At 53.9% G+C, this 24,233-nt stretch overlaps 1 protein-coding gene across 6 annotated transcripts; it reads right to left on the reverse strand.

Annotated features, from left to right (window-relative positions):
- Positions 1-616: 616 nt before the first annotated feature.
- On the reverse strand, positions 617-24,224 carry HEPH (hephaestin). 6 transcript variants are annotated; one of them, XM_082061981.1, is made up of 24 exons: positions 24,158-24,200; positions 23,800-23,888; positions 23,588-23,654; positions 21,604-21,688; positions 20,671-20,848; positions 18,173-18,417; positions 17,278-17,490; positions 16,531-16,710; positions 15,862-16,116; positions 15,114-15,282; positions 13,815-13,954; positions 12,695-12,826; positions 11,913-12,124; positions 10,205-10,355; positions 9,732-9,944; positions 8,741-8,951; positions 8,378-8,517; positions 7,452-7,583; positions 6,435-6,541; positions 5,451-5,676; positions 4,689-4,828; positions 4,148-4,310; positions 3,122-3,154; positions 617-1,687 (listed from the first exon to the last, which is right to left on the reverse strand). In XM_082061981.1, the coding sequence occupies exons 4-24, from the start codon at positions 21,605-21,607 to the stop codon at positions 1,443-1,445; spliced, it is 3,489 nt and encodes a 1,162-aa protein (XP_081918107.1). In that variant the 5' UTR covers positions 21,608-21,688; positions 23,588-23,654; positions 23,800-23,888; positions 24,158-24,200; the 3' UTR covers positions 617-1,442. The 6 variants fall into 6 exon arrangements, with proteins under 6 accessions (XP_081918107.1, XP_081918106.1, XP_081918108.1 ...); XM_082061980.1 differs by lacking the exon at positions 23,588-23,654 and having other exon boundaries at positions 24,158-24,166; XM_082061982.1 differs by lacking the exons at positions 21,604-21,688; positions 23,588-23,654 and having other exon boundaries at positions 24,158-24,207.
- Positions 24,225-24,233: the final 9 nt, after the last annotated feature.

The raw sequence follows: 24,233 nt of genomic DNA on the forward strand, positions 1-24,233 counted from the left end.
TATGCACGACCCAATATGAATTGAGCATGATTAAGTATGTTATAACTATTGTTCTGAATAAAATGGTGCTGTTATACCTAAATAGCCTACAGCAGTCACTTGTCATTACAGCCATTTAGCTGGCTCTGCTTTAATTGCCTCTGAAAGCCACCCAGAATGGATTTCTTCTACACCCTTCCCTATTTAAAACCAGGGACAGAAATATCCAGCCACCAACTTGCATCCATTTAGATAATGGGGATTCGGTGGGTGAGCCAGGCAGACAGATGTTTTCTTGGTACCTGACATGCAGGGTGACACCATGTGGCTGTGTGGCTACCAGCCTGCAGTGTGGGCTACGGAGCTGCAGGGTGGGACATGGGCTGCAGCCCACAGCCCAGCCCGGCGCTGCAGGCAGCCGTGGCCGCCAGAGCAGCTCAGCGCAGCCGATCTGCTCCGCGCTGCTCAATGGCACCGGCACTGTGGCTTCCTCCTTCCGCACTGTTGCCACATCTGCCTGGACTGAACGGCCCTGGCACTCCCTGACTTTCTGTCCCAGCCATAACTCCAGCTCACACAGGCCTGAGCCTTAGGTTCAGCTCACAGCAGCGGCGCAGCAACAGCTCAACGGCGGAGATCATGTCAGTACAATATATTTGAAAGCAAGAGAGCAAACCACAGCGCAGCACAGCCCAGCGCCCCGTCCCTGCGGCAGGAGGCGGCGCTGAGGCGCAGCCCAGGCGCACGGCCCGGCAGAACCGCCGCGCAGGGCCACCAGGACCCTCTGCGGCTCCGGGAGACGCTGCTGCTCCCACACAGGACACAGATCTGTCACCAGAGCACGGGGCCCGGCGTGCCGGGAGCGGGAGGACGTGCCGCAGCAGGGCTGGTGGCGAGGCACAGCTCCAGGGCACCGTGACATGCACTGCCCTGAATGTCCATCTGTCCAATTACTCATCAAAAAACAGCAATCCAAATCTCAATTAACATTTTCTATTCTGTATTCTTAATTGATTCCCAAAAATGAAAAAATTATCTTCCCCTCTTCAGACTAATTATTTAAAGGCTCACAGCTCCTTGCGAGACAATTCCCAGCTCAGCTCTGGCAATGGAGCAAGACAGGAATTTGGCCTACGCTTGTCTGCTGGGAAGGGCCAAGTGGAGTCGTTCTGGAGAGAAGAAAACAGGGGAAATGTCTCCACCCTTCCTCAGGGAGAACAGCATTCCAGAAGGACACTTTTGTTACGTATCTTCAGTCAGTGCAAAGGGTCCTTGGGTCTCTCCTGGGCAGACCTTTTATTTCCGGAGTGCTGAGGAGAATACACGAAGAGGTCAGGGCTCCAGCTTTCCCTCCTCAGCTTCTAGAAGTACAGTGTACGACTTAAATGACGCCCCAAAATCCCTGCTGTGGACAATGATCCAGCCTTGCCCCAAGCGCACAGCCCGAAGTTTGTATGTGGCTTTTATAGCGCCGAGTTCTTTTTAGACATCAATTTGAATCCATCGTCCAGGATGGACCTTCGATTGCGTCTCAGCCTCTTCTGCCGCTCCAGATGGACGACCGCTCCCAGGAGGAAGCAGGCGGCCAGGAAGAGCACCAGCCCCGCGACGGCCAGCGTGATGATGGTGGCCTCCACCTGCCCTTGGGCCAGCTTGGATCCAAAAAGCCTGATCTTCTGGGACTCATCTGTATCCTCAGGCGGCAACTCTGAGAAACAAACAAAAATACAGTTCCAATGAGAGCCAGAAATTCTACAACTAAAAGGTTCTGAGAAATACAAAAAGAACAAAAGAAAGACCCAAAACAAGTCACAGGAGGTCCAGTTGCTGTCCATCCAACAGACCCCCATCCCCAAGGCCACACAGGAATTGGAGAACCAACAGTTCTTTCCCTAATCCACTCTGCCCCAGGACCTCAGCACGTCCCACCGCTGCTGGGCCCGATCAGCGCTCCATCGCTGCTCCCGCTGACGAGGGAGGCGGCCCGAGGCTGCGGGGACTCGGCGGCTGGGCCGTGGAGAGGACGTGTGTCCAGATGGGGCTGCTGTGCACCCCCGCCCCAAGCCCCGCACGCGGCTGCTGAGCTGAGCACCTTCCGGGGTCCCCGCTCGGTCCTGCCGGGGGGGCCGAGCCCTCCCGAGCTCCCCTGCCCCCCGAGAAACGGAGCCGTTCGCACGGGTAACAACTGCGCATCGCGGTCCCGCCTGGGGAGACGCGGGCCGAGGGCAGCGTAAAACTGAATTATTTAATGTTGTCACTACTGCTCTGACGCATTTCCTACTCTTCTTTACACACACTTTGAGTAAGGGAAACATTGTTAGGAAGGAAATGACTGAATTATCAGTAGAGAAAGGCTGAAGAATTGTAGGTCAAAGGCTGCATTTTCAGCTGCTCTTAGATCAGCCCAGCTGGATTCATTCACAGCAGCTGAAAAGTGGAGTTGTGGAGAACGATGAAAAAAATCCAGGAAATACATCACCATAAACTACTCAGACATTTCCCAGAAAATTTTAAAGGGATCTTATCTACTACTCCCCTTCTCCCTCGTGCTGCCCGACCAAATGTCTTCTCGCATCTGTTCTTTAAAACACCTGAAAGGCTGGGGATATGTGCTCAGGCTCTTCACTGTGGAAGAACAGAGCAGATGTGCCTGTTTACATGCTGACTCAGTCCCTAAAAACCACCGTCACGACTGCCTGTCAGCGGGAGGACAACTAATCTTAGGTGCCCCTTGGGTTTTGATTGAAAGAGATAAGGAAAATAATCTCCTTTGCAGCACCCTCCTCCAAAACGCTTTGTACCTCTGCCAGCTCCCCAGCGTGCACACGCCTCTGAAGATGAACCCACACAAACCAGCACAACAGGACATGAGGCCGCTAAACCTTTTCACCTAACGAGGTCCAACAAGCCTAACGAGCCCAGCCGCCATGTTTTTAACCATCAGAGCAGACGTGAGAACACAAACCAGCCAACCTGGAACCCTCCCCGTCACCCCGGCAGCCGCAGAGCAACCGCAGCGCAGCCCAACGGCAGCGAGCGGTGCCGCGCTCCTCCCGTCGTGTGGATCCAGACTCCGCACGGACCCGAGATGTCCCTTCCCCGCTCGCACAGACAGCGCCCCGCGGTGCCACACACACCGTACCTGTGCTGGCGTTCACCACCAAAAGCACTGGCTCTGAAAGGAAACAAAAAGAGGGTGAGAAAGTGCTGGGCTGGAAGCAGCAAGTCCAGAACACGGTGTTTGGACGGGACCGGATCCGGAGGCAGCACGGCTCTCCAGGGGCTGCAGGTTCTCTTCCCTCCTTGCACAACACCGGGAGTGGTTTTGCATTACCTGCTTCCCAAGCAGAGCTGCTGCTGCACAGCCCTCCACGGCCTCTGCAAGGGCAGCGCAGCGCCCACAGCGCGCGGGGCTGACCCGGCTGTCACCCGTGTGCCCCGGCAGGGCCGCGGGGCAATCCCAGGGCAAAAGAGACAAAAAACCTTGTGGGCTGAGATACACACAATTTAATAAGTGAAGGGTGGCACGGAAGGGCCAAAAAAGCCCAAGTGATGCAAAAGCACTGGCCACCAGCAGAAAGATGCCCAGCAACAGCTACTCTGGAAAAAAACCAACTACCCGCAGAGACAGACCCTGAAGGGCACAAGCACTGCCCAGCGCCAGCCGAAGCACGGGCGCGTTCTCAGCTCTGCTTTGGTAACAAACCGGAGCCGCAGCACCGCGCAGGCTGCTGCGAGGAACAGGGACTCCATCGCAGCCAGAGCTCCTACAGACCGTCCCACACCTCTGAGCACCCTCCGGCACCTCCTGCTGAAACGAGAAGCCTCCGATGCGCGTTTAGAGCACGGGTAATGTTCCTAATAAGAATAATTACTAGCTGATGGCTGAACATTGCTTCTCATACACAAGCTAAAATAAAACTCATAATAATAATGTAGGCAATATAAACCTCAGAAATCAATTTGCTAGTAATTCCAGCTGCAGGTATTACCATGTTCAAAGGGAACATCTTAAATTAACAGTACCTAAGTACTGCTAACTGCTCAGTTACCTGGCTGTTTATGGTATGTAAAGGAGCTTTAAGTGTGATGCAAACACTCAATTTCGCAGCAGTAGCAGACAGCACAGTCAGATGTTTTATGGTCACAACCAGTGGCAGGTCCCTACCTGGTCTGGGCAAGACGGTGAAAAGCGTCTCCATGCCAGCGTGGATGTGGTCAGACACGTGGCAGTGGAGCAGCCACGTCCCGGGGTTCCCGACCAGCATCTCCACCATCTCAAAGGTCCCGGGGAACAGATCCACAACATCTGCTCGGTAGCTTTTGCCATTCTGTCACAGAGAAAGGAGAACGTTAGCGTGCAGCGCTCTGCTTCTTTTCAGACAAAAAATTCCGTCAGTGTCACTGGAAACCACTTCAGTACTACTACAGTTTGTAAAAGCCCAAGAAAAGACTTCAAAGAGCAGCTCCAGGCCTGCAGCTGGGAAAACAAACACTATCTGTAATGCCTGATCCTAAAAAGGGTTAAACTAGACATAGCACAATGCAGCGGCTCGGTGAGTCAGATCCGGATGTGTAAAATCCCATCCCTTTCCTAGTTGGGTGAAGATGCTGTGAAGTCATTCAAAAAGTTAAAGTTGAAAAACTTCAGACAAAAGTGATTATATCAGTGGTCACTCTCTGCTTTATCATCAGCAGGACAGTCTTACCTTGTATATGAAGGTCTCGGCATGAAAATGGACTGTGTGGACATCAATCTCCTGACCCATTCCCAGCAGGTACCAGTTTACCCGTTCGCCCTGGAACATGGTCAGCCCAGGCAGGTTGGAATAGAGCCTCCCATTGATGGCTGTGCAGTAAATAACATGCAGAGAGCAGAAAAGGCTGTTACTGAAGTGTTAAAGATGCTGAACCACCTCAGGAAAAACATGCGGGACAAGTTAGATGCTGCAAAGCTCATCCAGAACCAGAGCATCAGCAGTTAGTGTCTTCATGTGACAGACCCCAAAAGTCTGTCTGTCTCTCTCCAGCTCAGCTACTTATCCACTCTAACTCAAGTCTCAAAAACCACCTCTTGCTGAAAACCTGCAGTCAGTCCGCAGAGATGGTCACTTCTACAAGTTAAAATGCATAAAAATGGCCTTCTTAGCCCAGTGATAGGGAAATACATATATATATATATAGATACACATAAACCTCTGAACAATTTACTTGCTGAAAAACAAAACCAGGTAAATCCTATCAACAGGCAACCCTGTCATTCTGTGTCCGGCAAAGATTTGTGCCATATATGTGCAGCAATATTGACAACAGGCAGTTAATTCCACCCGTGCCACTGACAGGGAACAGGATGAGGACATTCCGCAGGAGCCGGGCTCTCGGGTCAGGGTGCCTGACCACTCAGAGGGGCCAGACTCAGCACCAACTTCGCGTAGGTAGCAATGGGTGCTCAGGTGCCTAACGGGTATTACCGTGCATTTTGTTGCTTTCCACAAATCTGTCATCCAGCAGGTTGATCTCCTTGTGACTTCCCTTAGTGTAACGTTCCACATTCTCCTCCAAGTACCAGGACTGATTTTCATCGAACACCAGGAACAGCAGAGCGAACTCCCTCCTCACGTCCCTCCTGAGCCCATCAGCCCGCAGGGCCCCTCTCCGGCAGACCTTGAGGGGCCCGACCAGCCCGCTGTACACGTCCTGATCAGGAGGAAGGAGAAACCTCTGAGGCAAGGATCTTCTCGCCCTCCCTTTTGTGCGCAGTTCTTTGCCTTCCAGCAACCACACTTTCTGTTCCCCGCATCACCCCGCTCAGAACAAACGGTGCTAATGTCTCAGTACCCTCACTGGTGAAAATCAGCTACCCAAGCACAAGAGCAGAGACTACAGAGGCTCTTCTGAATGCAAATCTGAAAGTCATAAATATGAATGTTTTCAAAATATTCCCCACTCTCTGGCTGCAAAAACATCTGCAACCTGAGATCAAAGGCAACGATCTCGGGGATGAATGTGATGGTCTATTGCAGGATCCTTGCGGCTGTTTCCCTGTGTACCAGTGCTACGGCAACTGATCCTGGCAACGCTCAAATCTTTCTCCTTTATCCATGAGGCCTAATTTTGAATGATTTCCACCCTTCCAGATTAACTCTATGGCGCTCACCAACAGAAACCAGGACTGACAGGGAGATGTTCTCATATGCTGCAAATAGCTGAAGGAAGGTTGGTGTCAAGGAGACAGGGGAATTGTTTTATGAAGGTTTGCGCTGGGAAAAAATACGGACAAACATCAAGATAAATTGGCAGGATTTCCTCTCCCAGGAGAACACTGGACATGTCACCAGATGGTTCTTCTGCCTCTCAACTGGGTCAGTCTCCAAATTGTATCCAGCTCCCATTGTTTTCTAAAGGGTGTGAAAATTGGTCTGACTGGGCTTTTCTGGTTCTAGCTTCTATTTTACCTTCACCGGGTCCACCGTGGAGTAGTAGATCCAAGGAACACAGGCTGAATCATTTGGCCCGGGACCAGATCTCTCAGGAACTTCCCACTGGTACGTCAAAATGTCCCCTGAGTGTCAGAGAAGCACCATCAACACCAGTGTGATACTCCCGCAGTTTGCTGAGCAGCACACAAAGCAAAACAAGGAAAGAGGATCCTGTCTCCAAAGCACAAATTCAGTTCTGATTTTGTCAGACATCTCTCCCCAAGCACTGAAAGGCAGGATGGAAGCTCCTCTCCCACAGGTCACGGGACACACATCAATTATCTGGTATCAGCACAAATCCCTTTTATCTGCACCTTTGCGTGTGGACCTGACCAAGGAAATTCCACCTCTCCTCAGTACAGGTGGAGCCTGAGATGATCTTTCCCTCTTTGAAGTATAGTTATGAAGCTTATTCAGATTATTTTTTTAATTATTATTTTGCATATCAGTAATAGGTTTCAGAAAGACAGGGCCCAGCTGAACGCTGTTCGTTACTCAGGCAGCCTGTGCGAGTTGGAGGGGACCAAAAGTTATACAAACCGGTGTCTGGATTGTGAAACAAACTGGTGATTTCATTCAGTGTCCTGGCAAGCGATGGTGCATTTCTCCTCTTTCATGTTATTTTCATACTATTGTGCACATCAGTACAGATGCCAAAGAAGGAGGACAGGGCCACCAAGGGCTACCCGAGCTGTGAGGAGCTGCCATCACCTTCCTCCATCCTACAGACAGACCTGGGGGATCCAGAGATGAGGCTGCACATGGAAAAGTTTGTGCTACAGTTATCCTGGAAGCCAGAGCAGAATATGAGCAGCCCAGGCTGCCATTCCAACACAAATTGTATCTCTAAACCCACAGTGAACCTGTTTGGTTCCAGCTCTCTACCAGAAGAAAACCTGTACATCTAAGCCCGCTTAAGGAACCCAGTGGAGCTGAAGCCTGAGTTAGCTCGGTGAGCCCGCACAGGAACAGGGCTGGCGAGCGGGGACTCACCCGGGTTTGCTGCTGGCACCTGCCCCGTCTCCCTCTCCAGCACCCCGTGCGCGTGGATGGAGTAGGGCCGGCTGGCGTTGTTCTTAAACACGACGTTGAGAATATCTCCCACTTCCGCCCACAGGAAAGGACCTTGAGGTAGGAAGAACGTGCTCTGAGATCAGCAAACACTGCCAACGTATCTCCTGAGGATATTTCCTCCTCTCTCCCACCATCTTCTCCACAGAGATGCTCCCCTACAATATTTATGATGCTCCCCTCCTCTTCTCTACTTTACCCCTACCTCCCAAAAAAACAGATGGAGGTCAGTCCCAATTCGAGTACTGAGCTTCACAATGCAGGTTGTTTAACTGTGCCCAGAACAAGTAAGTCTTGATTTCTGAATACGGCTATGCTAAATTTCACACCAGTTTGATCATACCTTGCTGCTGTCTTTAAAAATATGATCATATTCCATTTGGCCTGACAGTGCAACAATGAAGAGCCGCAGCCTGTCTGGAATGGCACACAGTGCCTCAGCCTTGCCGCTCTGGCGCCAGAGTCCCGAGCGCCCACAGGTGCCCACGGTCACCGCAGCGGGCTCCTCCACCTCCCAGGGCCTGCCCGGTTTGCCCCAAAAGCATTTCTCACAGCTGCAGATTTTCACGCGCATCTCTCAGCCTGGTCTCCAGCAGTCAGCAGTTACTCTGTTCTACAGCCAGAGAAATGCCCACGTGAAAATGCTTTGCCCAAGACAGGAAAGTAGGTTTGCGCAAAAGCGGGCACGAGAATTGCTGCCCCAATGCTGGCAGACCTGGGTGACAGTCTGAACTTCTCACTTGCAAGCACCGCAGACGCCTGTGTATCTGGGAGGCCTCTGGATCACAGCCCGTAGCCACCGAAGGCGCTGGGCGAGCGGCTGACGCACCCTCGGCTCGTGTCCTTACCTAGGATCCCAAGGTGCTCGGCACCGTCTGTCCTGACCTTGGGGGTCTGGAAAGTCCCGTCAGTGTACTCCCTGTAAACTGCCTTCTTGTACCTGGAGCCAAGCAGCCCGTTCTCGTTGCTCAGAAACACGTCGGCGTAGCTGAGAAATGCAGAAGGAGTGCTGAGATACCAGAAAGCTCAGGAGGAACCAACAGCTACCCTGGGGGGGGTTCACTAGGTGCTCTGGCTGCAAAGGGAGCCGTGGGGGCTGCGCTCCCGTCGGCAGCACCACCGGCAGTGGCACAAGGTGGCCGAGACACCTGAACGGGCTTCACGAGGTCTGCTGGGAACCGTGCCAGAGGCCCCCAGCACCAGGGCTCTACCTCTCCACGGAACCGTTGTGCCGCTCCCTCTCCCAGCTCCGGTCAGGCGCGTAGTCCCACTCCACCTCCTCGGCCACGATGTAGTACGTCCGCACCCCTTTGTACTGAGGGGCAGGGGCAGGATCCCTTTTTCCACACTTGGAAACGGAGTACCGTTCCCTCATCCCGGCCTGGTAATGATTGCTGGTCTGGCAGTAGATCTCAAAAATCCCTGAGGGAGGCAGCACAAACAAGGAAATCAGCTTTTAAAGATCCCAGGAAACAGCTGCTTCCCACACAGAGCTTATGACATGGCCCACATCAGTATCTGTGTGTTTGTTTAGGGAGTTTGGTTGCTACAGGCTGGGATTAAAAGGGGTTGTTAAAGAAAGCAAGCAGGAATGACACAACAACGTCCTACACAAAAATCATCTCAGGAGGCTTTCTTAGGCAATAACCAGCCTATTAGATGTGAAGAAACCAAGAAAGTGATGTAACCACGGTACCACTGCTGAGACACCGGTTCAGCAGAAGATCCAGCCTGTGAACGCGAAGGGGAGGAGAGGACTGGCAGCTGAGGCCGTCCCACTGCGCGATGGGACGGTGTGACCTGCCTGTTCCGTGAACTGGGAGACTGGGGTCTGTCAAACGTGAATCTCCCCAAGCCATAGACAGGGGAGTTAAGCACTGGCAACTGTCTGCTACTTTATTCTGAAAGACATGTCAGTGTGGGTCACGGGCAGCAGCGTCCACGGGGCTGCTACTCCAGGTACTTCACGGGAAGTGGCAGCCTAGAGAATCAGTCTGGGACAACATGGGACAAGATCCTCTATCTCTTGTTCTCCTCCAGAATCAAATGCAAATACAGGACCTGTGGCCTCATAAATGGGACCAAACAGGATGTAAAGCACAGCTCCCGCTGTAGGGTTTACGCTGTGCTAGAGAACCAGCCACAGGAGCAAATACTGCAACAGGAGACTTCTGCTGCCCAGTCACACGCGCAGGCACTCACCGCAGTTATCGGGTCGCATGAAGGCAGTAGCAGACGTGTGGGGAAACAGATTGGTGGAATCCCTCCGCATCCCATTAATCTGCAGGGTGTTTCCCTGAAACACAGCCCCGTGCACATCCGCCTCGCTGCCCAAGCCCAGGAGGTGCCAGGACACGTTGTCTCCTTCACACACATTCAGCCCAGGCAAGTTACCAAACATCAGTCCGTTGATGGCTGCAAAGGGGAAAACAATCAACTCTCCGCAGGCAGATACCAGCCCGGAGATTAATTCTGCCTTTGACAAGGCAGACCTGCCACCGGAAACACAGCCTGCTCGTAACTCACCCTGAACGCCCTCGGACAGCTGCTGTCCCAGGCCCACCCGCTGCCCCCGGACTGCAGCCGACCCAGCGCAGCCCCCGGCGCCGGCTCCAGGTGAGCAGGGCGCCGGTCCTGCGGCTCCTTCTGCTGCCCGCAGAGCGCACCAGCCGTACCGTGCATCCTGTTCGACTCCTCAAAGCCATCATCCTTCTTCACAGAAGTCTCTTCCATCTTCAGATAGTACTTTATGTTTGCATTTAAGTACCAGCTGAGGTTCTCGTCAAACACACTGAAGAGAAGGTAAAACTCTTTGTCGATTCCTTTCTAAGATATAATCATAATGATGGCTGTTAATTTTTTAAATGAATCAATTAACTATCCTTACAGTTAAAGCCGTTTGGCCTGGCTCTCGTGTTCCTCTTCACCTTAACTTGGTTCACTGATGGCCAGAGCTCTGTCCCTTTACTCGCGTTGAATGTTCCTCTTTTGTCCCACGAGAGGCACCATGTCTGGATTTTCCACGATATTTCACATCAGTAAAACCATCAGAACTCAGCCCAGGATCTGAAGCCACCACATCCTTCCCCACAACCCTGCTCTCACGTGGAGGGTTCGCTGCCTGTCCCCAGCAGACCTGAGACGGGAGCCGGGCCCAGAGCCCAGGCTGTTCCCGCCCTTCTCCTACCGCAGGCCTGGGCTGGGCGTTTTTATTACCCTAGATCCCTGAAAACATTAATTCTCCTAAGAAATGCATCCCAAAGCACGGTGCGTTTCCCCACTCCAGGAACGCGCCCGGCGTTGCCTGCACTCCGCTGACACCGCGCTGCTCAGCGCCCGGAGCTCGCCCTGCAGGACTCGCGCTCCGGCGCACACGTGCGCCCTCCCGATCCAGCACTCATTGAAGCCTTGCCTGAGACTGTGGAGCCACAGCTGCTGCCCCAGGCGATTCCTCCCTGTCCTGCCTTTCCAAACAAGTCTGTCTCTTTGTTGTTTACACCCTTTCAATACCTGCACGTGTTTGATCATCATCACAGCTCGTTCACACTGTGAGCTGTACACATTCACAAGCCTCTCTGCTCAGAAGATTCATGTTTCCACCCTGTAACACCCTGATCTCTTCCGCACTCCTAATTTAGGCACAGGGTGCCACCACTGACGGCAGACGGAGCAAACTCCTGGGGCCTCTGCCGGCAGCTGCTCCCCGCTCGCCAGCGCCCGGACGGCACCGCGGGCGGCACCGGGCTGCTTTTCTGCCGCCCACGGCTTTCCACAATAAGGCTCTGCTAATCTGTCTCGCACTTTCCCAGTATATTAATTTATTGCCTTCCCTAGACTTACTGTCCCTGAGCGGAATTCCAAGAGGCAGGTCTGGTTGCCCTTCAGATTTCACCTCTCTTTCATCAAAAGCATAAAGACTGAGAGATTTTCATATGCTTTTATGTAGTCAGCTCTGATTGAAAATGAAGTGATCTTGCAGAAGAAATGAGGCTCACCCACCCCAAAGCAATACACCACTCAACCACACCACCTGTCAGCAAGTGAAAATGTCTTTCAATGTTTGAGACTGCAGAGAATATCCCACAGGACTGAGAGCAGCCCGCTATGTGAGACTCAGGACAAAGTCACTTACAAAGTCACATCCGAGGCACGGTTGTTCAGCCACATTTGTCAACGAGCTTTAAGCAGAGCCCAGAACACACTGGCCACCCCCACCCAAGACCACCACCAGCTCTGATGTTAACATGCCTCCCGGCTGCAACTCCGCTCTCTGGACCCACACTATCCTGTCTTGTTTTCATTACGTTACTTCATGCTTCGCTGATGCTCCCCTTCTCTACAAGAAAACAGCCTGCTAAGAGTGAGGCAGGAAAACCCCTTCACCTGTTTGTTGTTGTCATCCAAGGTGCCCGGCCTGCAGACGAGCAGAGGCCCCACCAGGCCCGAGCTGGGGTCCCTGGCGGGGTCCACGGCCGAGCTGTACATCCAGGTCAGGCAGGGGGGGTCGCTGGGGCCGGGCCCGACGCGCTCCGGCACGGCCCAGCGGTACGTGAAGTTGTGCAGCGGCGCCACAGACACCCCGTTCCGGGACAGACCTTCGAAACAGAGATTGGCGCGGTTATTCCCAAGGTCCCGGTACAAACTGTTACACCTTCTTACCACCTGCATTCATACCGGGCTTTACTTCGCTCACCAAAACACCCGGCATGTCTGAAGCGTGATGTGGGTGTGTTTATAAGCACATGGGAAGATGCTCTTAGGATCGTGTAAACTCCACCATGTCATGGCAGAGATGGGCATGGCGACAGGAGGCAAGAGTGAATCCAGCTGCTTCTCCATTATGAACATTGGAAGCACGAGGTTTTCTAAGCTGGAGTGCACTGGGCACGTTCCTCTGCTCACAGGCTCCCAAACAGCGGGACGTGGTCTGAGCTTTGGTTTGCAATTCTCGTCTGGAACAGCTCTGCCCCTGCCACCCTCCCTGGACACCAGCTCGGGGCCGTGTCCTCCGGCGAGGCCTCGGGCGGGCTCCGAGGGCCAGGCTGGCTCCAGCCGCAGGACATCCCGCCCTGCCTGGCTGCAGAGCCCCCGGCGCAGAGCGGCAAGGGCTGCAGAGCTCTACCACCAGCATCAGCTTTGAGTTAAGGAGAAAAGGAGGCACAAACCATCATGGTACCGCATCCCTTCCCATGCTTTCCCATAGGACACTCCATGAGGCTGGATGCTGAAAGGCCAGGAGGCTTTGTTAACAAACGTCACCAGGATGGTGTCTCCAACTTCAGCTTTGATCACTGGACCTACACAAACAGCAGAAAGAGCATGTTGGCAACAGAGCAACTCCCCGGGTGACCAGACACACCAAAGCAGCCACGGCCACCTTCCACCCGGGCTGGGAGGAGCAGAAGATGCAGAGAACGGTGGGTGAGCCCACGCATTGGCACTGCCTGAGGCTGTCCAGCCCTGACAGGGGGAGCAGGGGGCTGACAAGAATTATCTGAAAGCATTTCAGGTCTGCAGGAAAGGCCAGAGGCTTCAGGCATTCACAGGAGTAACAAAATGGCCAGATGTGCTGAAACGCCCTCGGGAAGGCCCATGTCTCTCAGTCACCTACACAAGGCCCCTCAGTTCTAAGACAGGTGCCTCGCGTAGGTGTGTGGGATTTGGTGCGTAAAGACGGGTGCGAGATGCTCTAAGCCCACGGCTCCTCCGTGAGCCCCTGCCCAGCCAGCGAGAAGGGAACCGTCAGTCTTCCATGGGCCCATTGGTTCCCACCAGCTCGTTTCTGGCGTCATTAGGTTATCGGCCATTGCCGACGCAGAACACGGAACCACGCCCATGTGCTTCCACCACGTACACCCAAAGCCTTCATGTGTGATTCATTTGCCTCTGCACACTCTTCTCTCACCCCTCCTCACCGCCCGCTGTCAGCTGGCTATCGCAGAGAGAGCCCCCGCTCGGGAGAGGAGGTTTCTGTGAGAAACTGGGGCTTGGACCGTGCTTGAGGACGCTCACTCAGAGCCACGTAACCGCGAGCTCTCAGTGCGAGCTGTTAAACGCTGTAGTGTGTCCCTCCACCCTCACTCCGCAGACTGCCTGGCGGAAAAGCAATCCCGTCCATTCCAGCATCCCACATCCCAGGTCTGTTCCCTTGCTCTTGAACGTAACTGCAGCGAAACAGGCTGCGCCGCTCCCTGCCGCAGGCGGGAGGACCAGTGCCGCACACCCAACACCAGCATCGGCCTCACCAGCACTGAAACAGGATTTATGCTGCCAGGTGATTCCTACCGAGTATCCCAAGGTGTTTCTCTTCTTCTGATCGCTGCTTTTCCTCACGGAAGCTTCCATCTGTATATTCTATATACTTTGCCTTCCAATAGACTCCTCCAATTCGGTAGGGGCTATGCTTGAAAAACTGCTCTGCAGGGCTAAATGCAAAAAGCAAACCAAGTCATTTCTACGAAAAATCAGTCCTGTTCTCCCGCTCCCTCCCCACACCTCTGACAATGCCAGCAGCATCTACACATCAAGCGGCTTTTCAGACAAGGCCAGTGTCTGTGGTTTGGAACCAGCACATCTTGTCTCTGCAAAGCCTCTTCATCCTTCAGACTGCTCTGCCCGCTGTGCTCGGGGGCTCCCCGCGCACACAGGCCCCCGCTGAGACAGCGCATCCACGGCACCGGTCTGAGCCGCAGCCCCGCGCCGTGTGCCAGGGAGGGCGGCGAACAAAGCCGGAGCAGCAAATGGAAAGGTGGTGCTACAACACTGAGCTCTTCAGAGCCCAGGGCACAACTGCAATCGTAACTGAAAAAACAAGGAACAGCTGTATAGAAAGACTTATTTCCTCACCACCGCCCTGTCCAAACACAGGGACAGACAACGTGCCTTGCAGGAGAGGCACCTTGGTGACACGACCAGCTCACAGACCTAAGGAGCTTGCAGTTCTAAGGTCTATATGAGAGCTGCTGCGTGGCTTTGGGTAAATCATTAACTTCTCCATCTGAAAGAGGTATATCCTCTCCAGCAGCTTCCCAGGGAAGGGAATGGAGAGGGAGGAATGCCTTTACTTCCGTCAGCTGAAGCCTGAACGGGAAAGCATTCAGCAGCTGCTATCACACCCACCCGGCACGTGGGATGGAAGGCTGTGGTCCAGGTCACTGCATTTCGTTTCCTAGAAATTGCTGCTGCAGCAAGGCTACACCAGAGCGTATCCGCAGGCCAGCTCTGCCCCCCTGTGTCTGCTGCACAATGTGCTTTCTTCATCGCTCATCAAATACACGGACCTGTTCCCAGTTCGGCACAGCCAGCAGAAACGAAGCCCAGAGACAGCTGTGGCAGCCCGTGCTCTGCACCAGCTGGGGCTCCTGGCAGCTGTGGGTGAGGCTGTGACCCCAGGACTGCTCTGAGCACAGTCCGGCCACAGCAGCCTGCGTTCCCAGATGGGATGATCTGCCTGCCCAGGAAATGCTCTCCACGCCAATGGCAGGCATGTGTTTTGCTAACAAAGAAATGCCACATTTTCCTTCGCAGCCTCCCCGACACAGACCAGAGGCTCCAGACATGCCCCGGCCCGCAGCCTGCGCCTACCTGCCCGCCTCACTCAGCCGCTTCCCGCTGCTCGCGTCCAGCCCCGAAGGTCCGTAGTCCCACTGCACCTCCTTGGCCGCTATGTAGTATTGCCGCACTCTCCCCGCCAGCCTGGGTGCCGGAGCTTGCCGGGAACAGGGCCGGACTTCATAGAGCGCTGCCATCCCAGCTGTTTGAGACACAGGAGAACACGAGCGCTTAACCCCCTCAGCCATTCTGACCAGGCAACCACCACACTCCCGCCTTCCTGCCACAAACCAGCGTTTTTCCTCTCTTGTCCCAAAAAGCACACGCTGGGAGAAGACAATCAGGTGGTTCTCACAGCCAGGAGGTTTGTGTGTCGCTGAGCAGAGCGTCTGCCTCAGCTATTGGATGTGATGGAAGCACGGACAGAGGGCAAACAGCCTCTGCTGTCCTCGGTGTTCCAGGCAAGCGTCCCAGGCAGGGCTGGAGCTCAGAGGCACCGCCTCACCTCAGCTCTCAGCGGTACCCAACCCACTGTCTGCACCACTGACCAACACAGAACATCACACAGCGGTTAAGCCATCCCCAGTAAGTCTGGCCTGCACATTAGAAAAAAAAAAAAAAAAATCAAAAAAAAAATCAATCCATCCCAGTTTATACAAGACAAGGAATCACTCCCTTCAGGCAGGGACATTGCAGTGGGATGCTGCCCACAGAAGGCACTGTCCCCTACCACACCGGGAGAAAAAAGGGAGGCCGCAGGACACTCCAGGCCCTGCCTTACCCTGTATGTGATCGTTGACCTGACAGCTCAGCAGCCACCTCCCGGGGCTGCTGGGGACCATGTCTGCCGTCACGAAGGTGGCCGGGAAGAGGCTGGCCACATCCGTCCTGTGGCCGCGAACACTGAGCGTTTCTCCATGGAAGTAGGCTGTATGAACATCCACTTCATTGCCCATCCCAAAGAGGTGCCATGAAACGTAATCCCCAGCACACATCGTCACCTCAGGGAGGTTCCCAAACACATAACCATTAATAGCTGCAAAATCAAGCAAATAAAAATTGGAGATTAGAAAAGGGGCCTCCAGAGCTTCTGCCGTTAGGTCACAGCACAGACACTTGGAGGACAGACCTAACCAGAACTCATCCTGCTCTCCTTGTTCTGGGAAACCCAGCTCCACAAGTCACTCCTAGCACAAAAGGTATTCACAGTCTTCAACCAGCTAACACTCACTCAAGCCGAAGATTAAATCAGAACACCACTCCGTTCTTCCGGAGCTGCCGCAGGGTCACTGTGATGCTGTTTGCTCAGCACACCATCTCAGCCCTCGCCGCTTCCATCCCCTCTGCCCACAGCCCCACATGCAGCAGCAAAGGTGCATTTCAAGGTCCCAGAGCACTGGGACCCCGGAGCGCCTGGGCAGCGGCAGCGGCTTCACAGGGTGACACTCACCGTGCATTTTGTTGCTCTCTTGGAATTCCTCATCTTCTTTGTCTACAGAGCCTGGATCTGTGCAGAACGACGCAATGTTCTCATCCAGGTACCAGCTCAGGTTCTCATCCACCACACTGAACATCAGAAAGAAATCAATGTCCACATCCTGGCGCCTCTGAGAGCTTCCAGTCAGTATTCCTGCGGGGAAAGAGAAGATGAACGAATACCCACCCATGCAGAAAAGCAGACGTCAGTCAAGGGATTAAAACACCAATAGAAGAGTAACTCATATCACACAAATTAGAGACAGATGCTTTCCCCACCGTCCCGGCACGGCTCCCTGCAGAGCTCCCGCAGGCTCACTCTTTTCTAACATAGGCTGCTCGCAGGTTCTCACGCCCGAGCGGCTCTGCCGCTGCACGGCTGAACCACAGCACCTTCGGTGTCCTGACCCCTGCTGAAATCAAACGGTCCTCAGGTTTTTAATACACAAACTAGGCCTTGGACAAGATTCCTTCTTTTAACATGGATTCAAACAGCTCTCTCACGTCAAGAAGCCTCCAAGCTCACCTGCCCAGCTGCTGAGGGATAAAGGCAACGTAATGACCAGAACTCAGATTCTGTCTTCTCCAGTCAGGCTGCATTTTCCCATGAAGCCGGGAACTGCCCAGCGAGTATTTTCTCATCCTATCCTTGCTCAAGTCACCACAAAAAGCTTCACAGTATGAAACTGCAGCCCTCAGCTGCCTTCTCTTGAGTTTTTACCTTTTTTGCATGTAAGTAATGGCCCAATTAATCCCGATGCAATGTCCTTTGGTGCATCAACATGAGAGTGGTAGATCCAGGTCAAGCAGTTTGGGTCATCAGCAGTTGGGCTGTGATCTTCAGGCACAGTCCAAGTGTAGGTGTAATTCCCTCCTGGGAAAACAGCATCATCCTTCTTCTGATCCTGAGGGGACATATCGGGATACAGGGCTCCTAGAACAATTGAGCAACCACAACATCCATTCAAGAAGAGCAGAGATGTCCATACATGTAACCTTACACAGAGCTGCTCGCATTCAACAGAGCTGCTCGCATATACTTGGGTCGCAGATTTCAAAGTGAGATTCAACATCCTGAAGCTGAAATAGTGCTTCATCATCATTCTCTCAAAGAGAAACTGAGGCACGGAGCCACTGTAAGGCGACTTGCCAGTAAACAGGTCAGCACAGTCAGAACGATGATTCCCGTTCTGCCTGTTGCCTTTAACCCTCCCATGTGCCACAGGCGGCCCCTCTACAGCCTCCAGAGCTGCTTCAAACAGCAGATCTTTGCTCTCACGCTTCACCATTCTTGTGAACTCCCTGAAGCTCCTCACACTCGTGGCTCTTGTACCACAGCGCTTCAAACACTGCCTGCAGCCCCTCCTCCGGCACCACTCTCCACCTGCGAGCTTTGGCGGTTTTTCCAGAACTCCAGCGGTCTGCGCTGTGGACGGCGCTGCCCGGGTCAGACACTCCGCGCGGAGCCGCGGAGCCGCCACCAGCCGCCCTCGCTGAACGCCCACGCGCAGCCGCTCCGCAGCAGCAGCGCCGCGGGGAACCGCGCCTGCTCTCGGCGCACGCTCCCGAGCCCCCGCGACTAAAGCCCATCTCCTTTATGGCAGTGGCTCATTTACCTTCAGAGTCCTTTTCGTAGAACACACCGTGAGGATGGACTGTATATGGTCGACTAGCAAAATTTTTCAGGTGTACTTTAATGGTATCTCCCACTTCTGCTCGGATGATGGGCCCAAGGAAGCCCAGCCAGCCGGGTTTGGGAATCTCGGTGGTGTATGTGGAGTCTGTGTATTGCTTATAGACAGATTTCTTGTACGTGCTTCCCACCCTGTCTTTGCCCGGCTCCAGGAATGTTGAGGCCTTGCTGTTCAATTCAGAAAAGGGAAAGGCACCATGAGTCACACATGATATCAAACAGCTGGTTGATAACACGACAGAGTGACGGTGACACACAGCCTCCCCAGGTGAGCCCAAAAGCTCTGGCGTTACACAGGCCCTGCTGTGCTCTCCCCATCTGCAGCCTCCTCCTCCTCCTCGCACCGCGCCGGTGAAGCCCGTGACAGAGAAGGAGCGCTGCCCGCCGGGCCCGTCTGCTTTCCGAGCACCTGAAACAACGGGGACGGCGGCGCCCGAGCGGCGGGCGAGCCCAGGGCCACGGCCTCGGTCCTGCTCCCGCGCACCCCCAGACGGGAACGGGAAGGGGGGGCTCCTGACAAACACGGCGCTGATGCGGGGAAGAGCAAAGCCCTTCTCATGCCTGCGCCAACCTTCACGGGGCTTCTAGAAACTCGCTTCAATGCCTTTGTGGCATTTGCAGCTCAGTCACAAAAGACAGGGGGAATCCACTCTAAAAGATCATTTTCTACTGAACAGATTCTGAGTTCCTTACAGAACGGCAGACAAGTCAGGCAGGTGAGTACCCAGCATGTAACCAGCCTCCAGAGTTAAAACCTCACACAGGTACTAAAGTTCAACTCACGAGTGTATTTGCTCTTTGTGGCTAATTCTTAGTAGATAAGAGATGAATCATGGTCCAGGTATTAGTGGGATTGGCCTGAATGATAACTGAGGTTACTCCCTATCCTGCCCCAGTATCAGCCACCCTACGGTGATCCAAGCACTCCTGAGATACAGGCAAGCTCTGACGGTACCTCCTGGGGAGCAGCTCAGCCCACAAGGTGCAGCGCTGCCCCGCCACGCAGGGCTGCCGAGCGCTGGGCTGCCGAGCGCTGCCCCGCCGAGCGCTGGGCTCCAGAGCGCTGGGCTCCAGAGCGCTGGGCTCCAGAGCGCTGGGCTCCAGAGCGCTGGGCTCCAGAGCGCTGCCCCGCCACGCAGGGCTGCCGAGCGCTGGGCTGCCGAGCGCTGCCCCGCCGAGCGCTGGGCTCCAGAGCGCTGGGCTCCAGAGCGCTGCCCCGCCACGCAGGGCTGCCGAGCGCCAAGGAGCTCACACATGTTCGTGTGGCACCTGCAGATCTGCCTCCTCCCCCCAGCGTGTCTCCTCCCAACAAAAACACAAGTTCTGTAAGCACCTTAGTACCTCTGTCCTTCAGAGCACTATCACATCATCTCCTCATCGCTAGCAGTTTGGTTTCTGCAACCACTGCGCAAATAAGTCCCATCGGCTAATTGTCTGCAGTGAAAGAACAGTTTTTAAACTGCTTTTAAGTTTAATGCCCTTGAATTCAATTCTCTTCAAGTACTACAAGAGAAAGCAAATGTAACCCGCTGCATTCATTATCACTGCAGGAGTCAGTGACAACATCTTCATTAATCCTGAATTCTGGAGTTTCCTTCTCTGTGAGCTGATTTGTGTATTCAGCATCTCCAGAGAACAGACTTTCCCACGCCAGCGGACAGACCGTGACGCTGCCCCGAGCCCTCCTGCTCCCGCCGTGCTGCACCCAGCGACGCGCGCACCGCAGCGCCAGGACCACGGGGTGACGGCAGAGAGCAGCTCCTGAAACACGGTTATTGGCCATAGGGAACGGGCGGAAAGGAAAAAGCACAAATGCCTTTAAAAAGCTGTGGAAAGCCACACAAAAAAACCAACTAAAACCACCACCACCCGTACACCTTGGAAAAAGGTTTGGTGTTTTGAAAACTAAAAACAAAGCCTGTTTTTGTAGTGACTCAAAGTACTTATTGCAGGTCCCAAAAACAAAAATGTTTTTCAAGCCACCCCTAACATTTCATTAAGGAAGTTCCATCAAGTCTAAGACTTGAAATTTCATTCAAAGAAAAACAAGCTGGCTCTGTTGAGTCATTCACAGAGGTGAAAAGTCCCCATGCCTCCGGATACACAGGCTGATCACCAGCTGGAACCAAAGAAAATGCAACCCCAGGGCAGAACATTGCACAATCCGCTCTGCTCGTGCTTTTACTTCCCTCCAGCGAACGGGCCCTTGATGCTCCATTAAACCAACCATTCGTTCTCCCATTGATACAGTTTCTATGTTCCTACAATAAAACACGTTAACCATTAAGCTCATAAAGACCAAACATCCACCAGACTGTGCCTCTTGCTTGCTCAGATGCCCCAGAACGTTTGCAAAAAGTTACTCTTAAAATGCCTGTTTTAAGGCAGACCCAGGCCCGGTTCCCGCAGAACTGCACGTACGTGTTGTGTGCGATGCTCTGGTTGGCGAGGACGTTCCTCCCCGTTGGCGCGTAGTTCCAGGCCAGCTCGCGGATCCCCAGGTAATAGACGCGGGTGACACCTCCGGCAGACGTGGGCGACAGCACGTGGACGGAAACCAGCAACAGCCACAACCACCCCATCGCAGCCGAGGTGAGGGCTGTGTGGGGGGGATGCCCAGTGGGGAGGAAAGAAAAAAAGGCAATGAAACAGCAGCAGAATATTCTATGTGGTTTGAAAGTACTGGACATTGAGAGAGTAGGGAAAAAAAATCAGGTAAAAGTCCTACTGGGATCATTATTCAAACATCCGTGGGTTCTGAGACACAGAGCTCGCTCCCATACCAAAACTAACACACGAGGAGGATGGCGGTTATGCCCTGCTCATCAGTCCCCAGGACTACACGTGCTGCTCTCGGAACAGTCTGATTAACCGTGGGGTATTTTGTGTGCGCTGCTCTTCCAAGCGCCTCGTTCCACGGTGCTGAGCGGACACGCTCGCCGGCGCGGCTGCCCCAGCAGCGCACGCTCCGCAGCCCCGGGCAGCCTGCAGAGCACGGGCTGCGGGCGGGCGGACGCGCCGCTCACGCGGGAAGAGCAGGGGACTGGTTTTCCACCACCGCGGTGTCCCAAATCTTACAGGACCACATTCAGAGCTCGAGGAAGCAATCCCGAGCCAGTATCTCTGCGTTTTAAACGGTTGCCAAGATCTCTCTATTCTACTAAGCCACCTAACGAAGTGTGATTTAGTCACTACCAAGCAATTTTAAATGTTAACTTGTCTAAAGACTGCTCTTACAGAGTGGTTCTCCGTAATCCCAGAGAGATCTCAAATGGGCTGCGCAAGGCTTTTCTGCTTAGTCTAGTTCCATTAAGCATTTTCCCCATGATTTAGACCACAAAGTAAGGAGCTTACTCATAAAACTTCCAATCAACACCAAGGTTGGTGTGAATAAGCACCAGAAATACTCTGGAGATCCAGGGCAGGTTGCAGAAGTTGCCTGAAATTATCAGAATACAGTTTTGTGAATACAAGTTCAAAGAGCTACCTGTATGAAGAAGAAACTGAGGCAACATGGGGCAGCAGAATTACACCAAAGGACAACAGCTTAGGGTTGAACTAAATAAAAAACCACATGAAAATGCTTAAGAAAGTTCTCATCCAGTGATACAATTAACAAAGCTGGATGCAACCAATAAACAAACTGTCATCTAAAACAGACACCCAGCTCTTGAGACAGAAACCAGCAACTTAGGAAAAGTTCAGCAGAGGGAAACAGAAAACAAGAGAATTAGAAAAATGTGACCTAGCACTTAAAGGAATCCATGTTCATTAACGTCAAACAGAAGGGATTGCAACATAACATCATGTCAGACACGGAAAGGCTTTTTAAAGAGGTTGCCGCTAATTTCCCCCCGTCTCCGGTAACAGCACCATGAATAGCTCAGGTTTATTTGCAAAGCTGGATGTTCTGTGAGCGCTCAGCCAGCGCAGCATTGCGCCGCAACAGCTTTCCCAGCAGAGCTGTGGAATCCCACGTCCCATACCCAGCACGCAGGAGCCAACCCCAGCTCACTGCAATGGACCAGATACCTTCCACACACGCTGTGCTGTCCTCAGAAACCAATGATAATCGATCGAGTATTACTGATTCTAAACAGCCATTACATTAACAAGTTGAGAGAAAGCAACTCTCAATTTAGAAAAACCTTCTTTCCCTCCTTTCTTGGAAGGTGGTTGTAGGTGTCTGCGCAGGTCAGAGGCACTTCTGACCCAGCAGCACAGCTCTGCTCCAGCAGCGAGCCCTTCAGAAGGTCCCACGCCTGAAGAACGCGGGCACAGAGCAGCCCTTGCCACGGCCCCAGCAGAGCTGGGACGGGACAGCTCAGTCCCGCTGCCACACACCGTCCAAAACCCCACCGACCTGCTCCTGCGCCGCTCCCGGGACTGAAACCCCTGCGCTTCCCCAGCGCCAACAACGGCGCTTCAAACCAGGCTGCTCGGAAAGCTGCACCCGTCCTGTGTCACACGCACATCCCGTCGCAGCAAAAGGCAGTGGTGACAGCAACCAGGAAAGATCAGGCTGGCAGTGCCACAGCCCTCAGCCCAAACGTCCCACCCGCGGGCACACGCCCTGCGGGACGGGCAGGGGATGCTCCTGACGCAGCCGGAGAGGGGTCACCGCGGGCAGAGTCCAGAGGAGCAGCTTCCCGGGAACAGCGCGCCCAGTGCACCCCAAGGGCCGCCTCGGCCAGTCACCGTGGGCTAATCTTTATGTCCTCTCATGTTAAGGGGTTTTACAAGCAATATCAAACCCTGGGAACGGGCAAAGCTTAGACTTTATACCGAGGACGAACAGCAACTCTTAAAGTCGGTAGTGAAAACTGCCTACTCAGACAAACCCCCGCTGCATCAGCCCGTGATTTCTGCTGGCAGAGTCCCCGCTCACCACATGAAAGCTCCGCACTGCAGCATCAGCAAGCTTGTCAGATAAGCCAGACTGGACCAGAACTCACGGCAACCTGAATGCCTTGTGAGCGTGCTCTGGCGCCAAAATGAATCAAGGAGAAGGTCGTCGGGATGGCGTTACCGCGGCTCTACAAGAGCCCCATCTGGACCTCCGGCTGGAGTTTGCTGAAGACGCTGCACAGACCTCTGGCAGCTCTCAGAAACAGCCAAACAACACCCTTCACTGAACACTGACCCTAATGATCGATTGTGTTCTCAACATTCTCTTCACAGGGATTAACCGTCACTCATTTACTCTACTAGTGCAAGGTGAAAGAAATCGACAACCTTAGATTATTTTCAAAAAAGTTAATCTTTCTTCAAAATGCATGCCTTGATTTAAACAAAAAAAACAAACAACCCAAACTTCATATTACATTCATCCCTAAACCTTGTACTTCAAAGCAGAATCCTTACTCCCAGGACTTCCCTTTGCTGATTCATTGGCAGTACAGCACCTGTGAACGAACAGAAAATCACATTCGGTCTGTTCGGTATCAGGGCAGACAGACTGAATGCAGGTGCCTTCCTGACACCCGTCTGCAGAGAAACCGCTGTCCAAGAAAGAGGGAAAAAGAACCGAATGAATGAAAACCGCCTCACCGTTCCGTGCGGAGCGGGCGAGGACTCAGCCGGGCGACATCTCCGGGAGCCGCGGACGATGCTGCAGCGCCGCGGGGACAAAGTCTGGGCTGTAAAAAGGGGCGAAGCCTCAGCCCGGCCCGGCCCGGCCCGGCCCAGCACTACACGCTCCCGCCCGCCCCGCCGCACTAGACCCGCACCCGGGGCCCCGCCCGGCCCAGCCGCCGCACCTGCCCGCCCCGCCCGGTTCCGGTGCCCGCGGCCCAGCTCGGCCAGGGGTTCGGTTCCCCGCTGCGGCGAGCCCCAGGAACGCAGGGGGAGCGGGGCGGGGCAGGGCCGGAGCCGCGGCACGTGGGGGCCGGTACGCGCCGGTACCTACCTGCACCTGCCTGGCAGGCGGGCGGGCGGAACACGGGGATAGAAAACACGGCACGGCACGGCACGGCCCCGCATGC

This window comes from Streptopelia decaocto (assembly GCF_964273445.1).
Source record: "Streptopelia decaocto genome assembly, chromosome: 10".
Lineage (NCBI taxonomy): Eukaryota > Metazoa > Chordata > Aves > Columbiformes > Columbidae > Streptopelia > Streptopelia decaocto.

Excerpts from the sequence above, each read along its gene's own strand:
- HEPH (XM_082061981.1), bottom strand. Across the intron at positions 15,283-15,861 it reads GGTCAACGATCACATACAGG|CTGGGATGGCAGCGCTCTAT; the intron begins GTAAGGCAGGGC and ends TGTCTCAAACAG. Across the intron at positions 13,955-15,113 it reads CGGCTGAGTGAGGCGGGCAG|CCCTGCAGAGCAGTTTTTCA; the intron begins GTAGGCGCAGGC and ends TTTTGCATTTAG.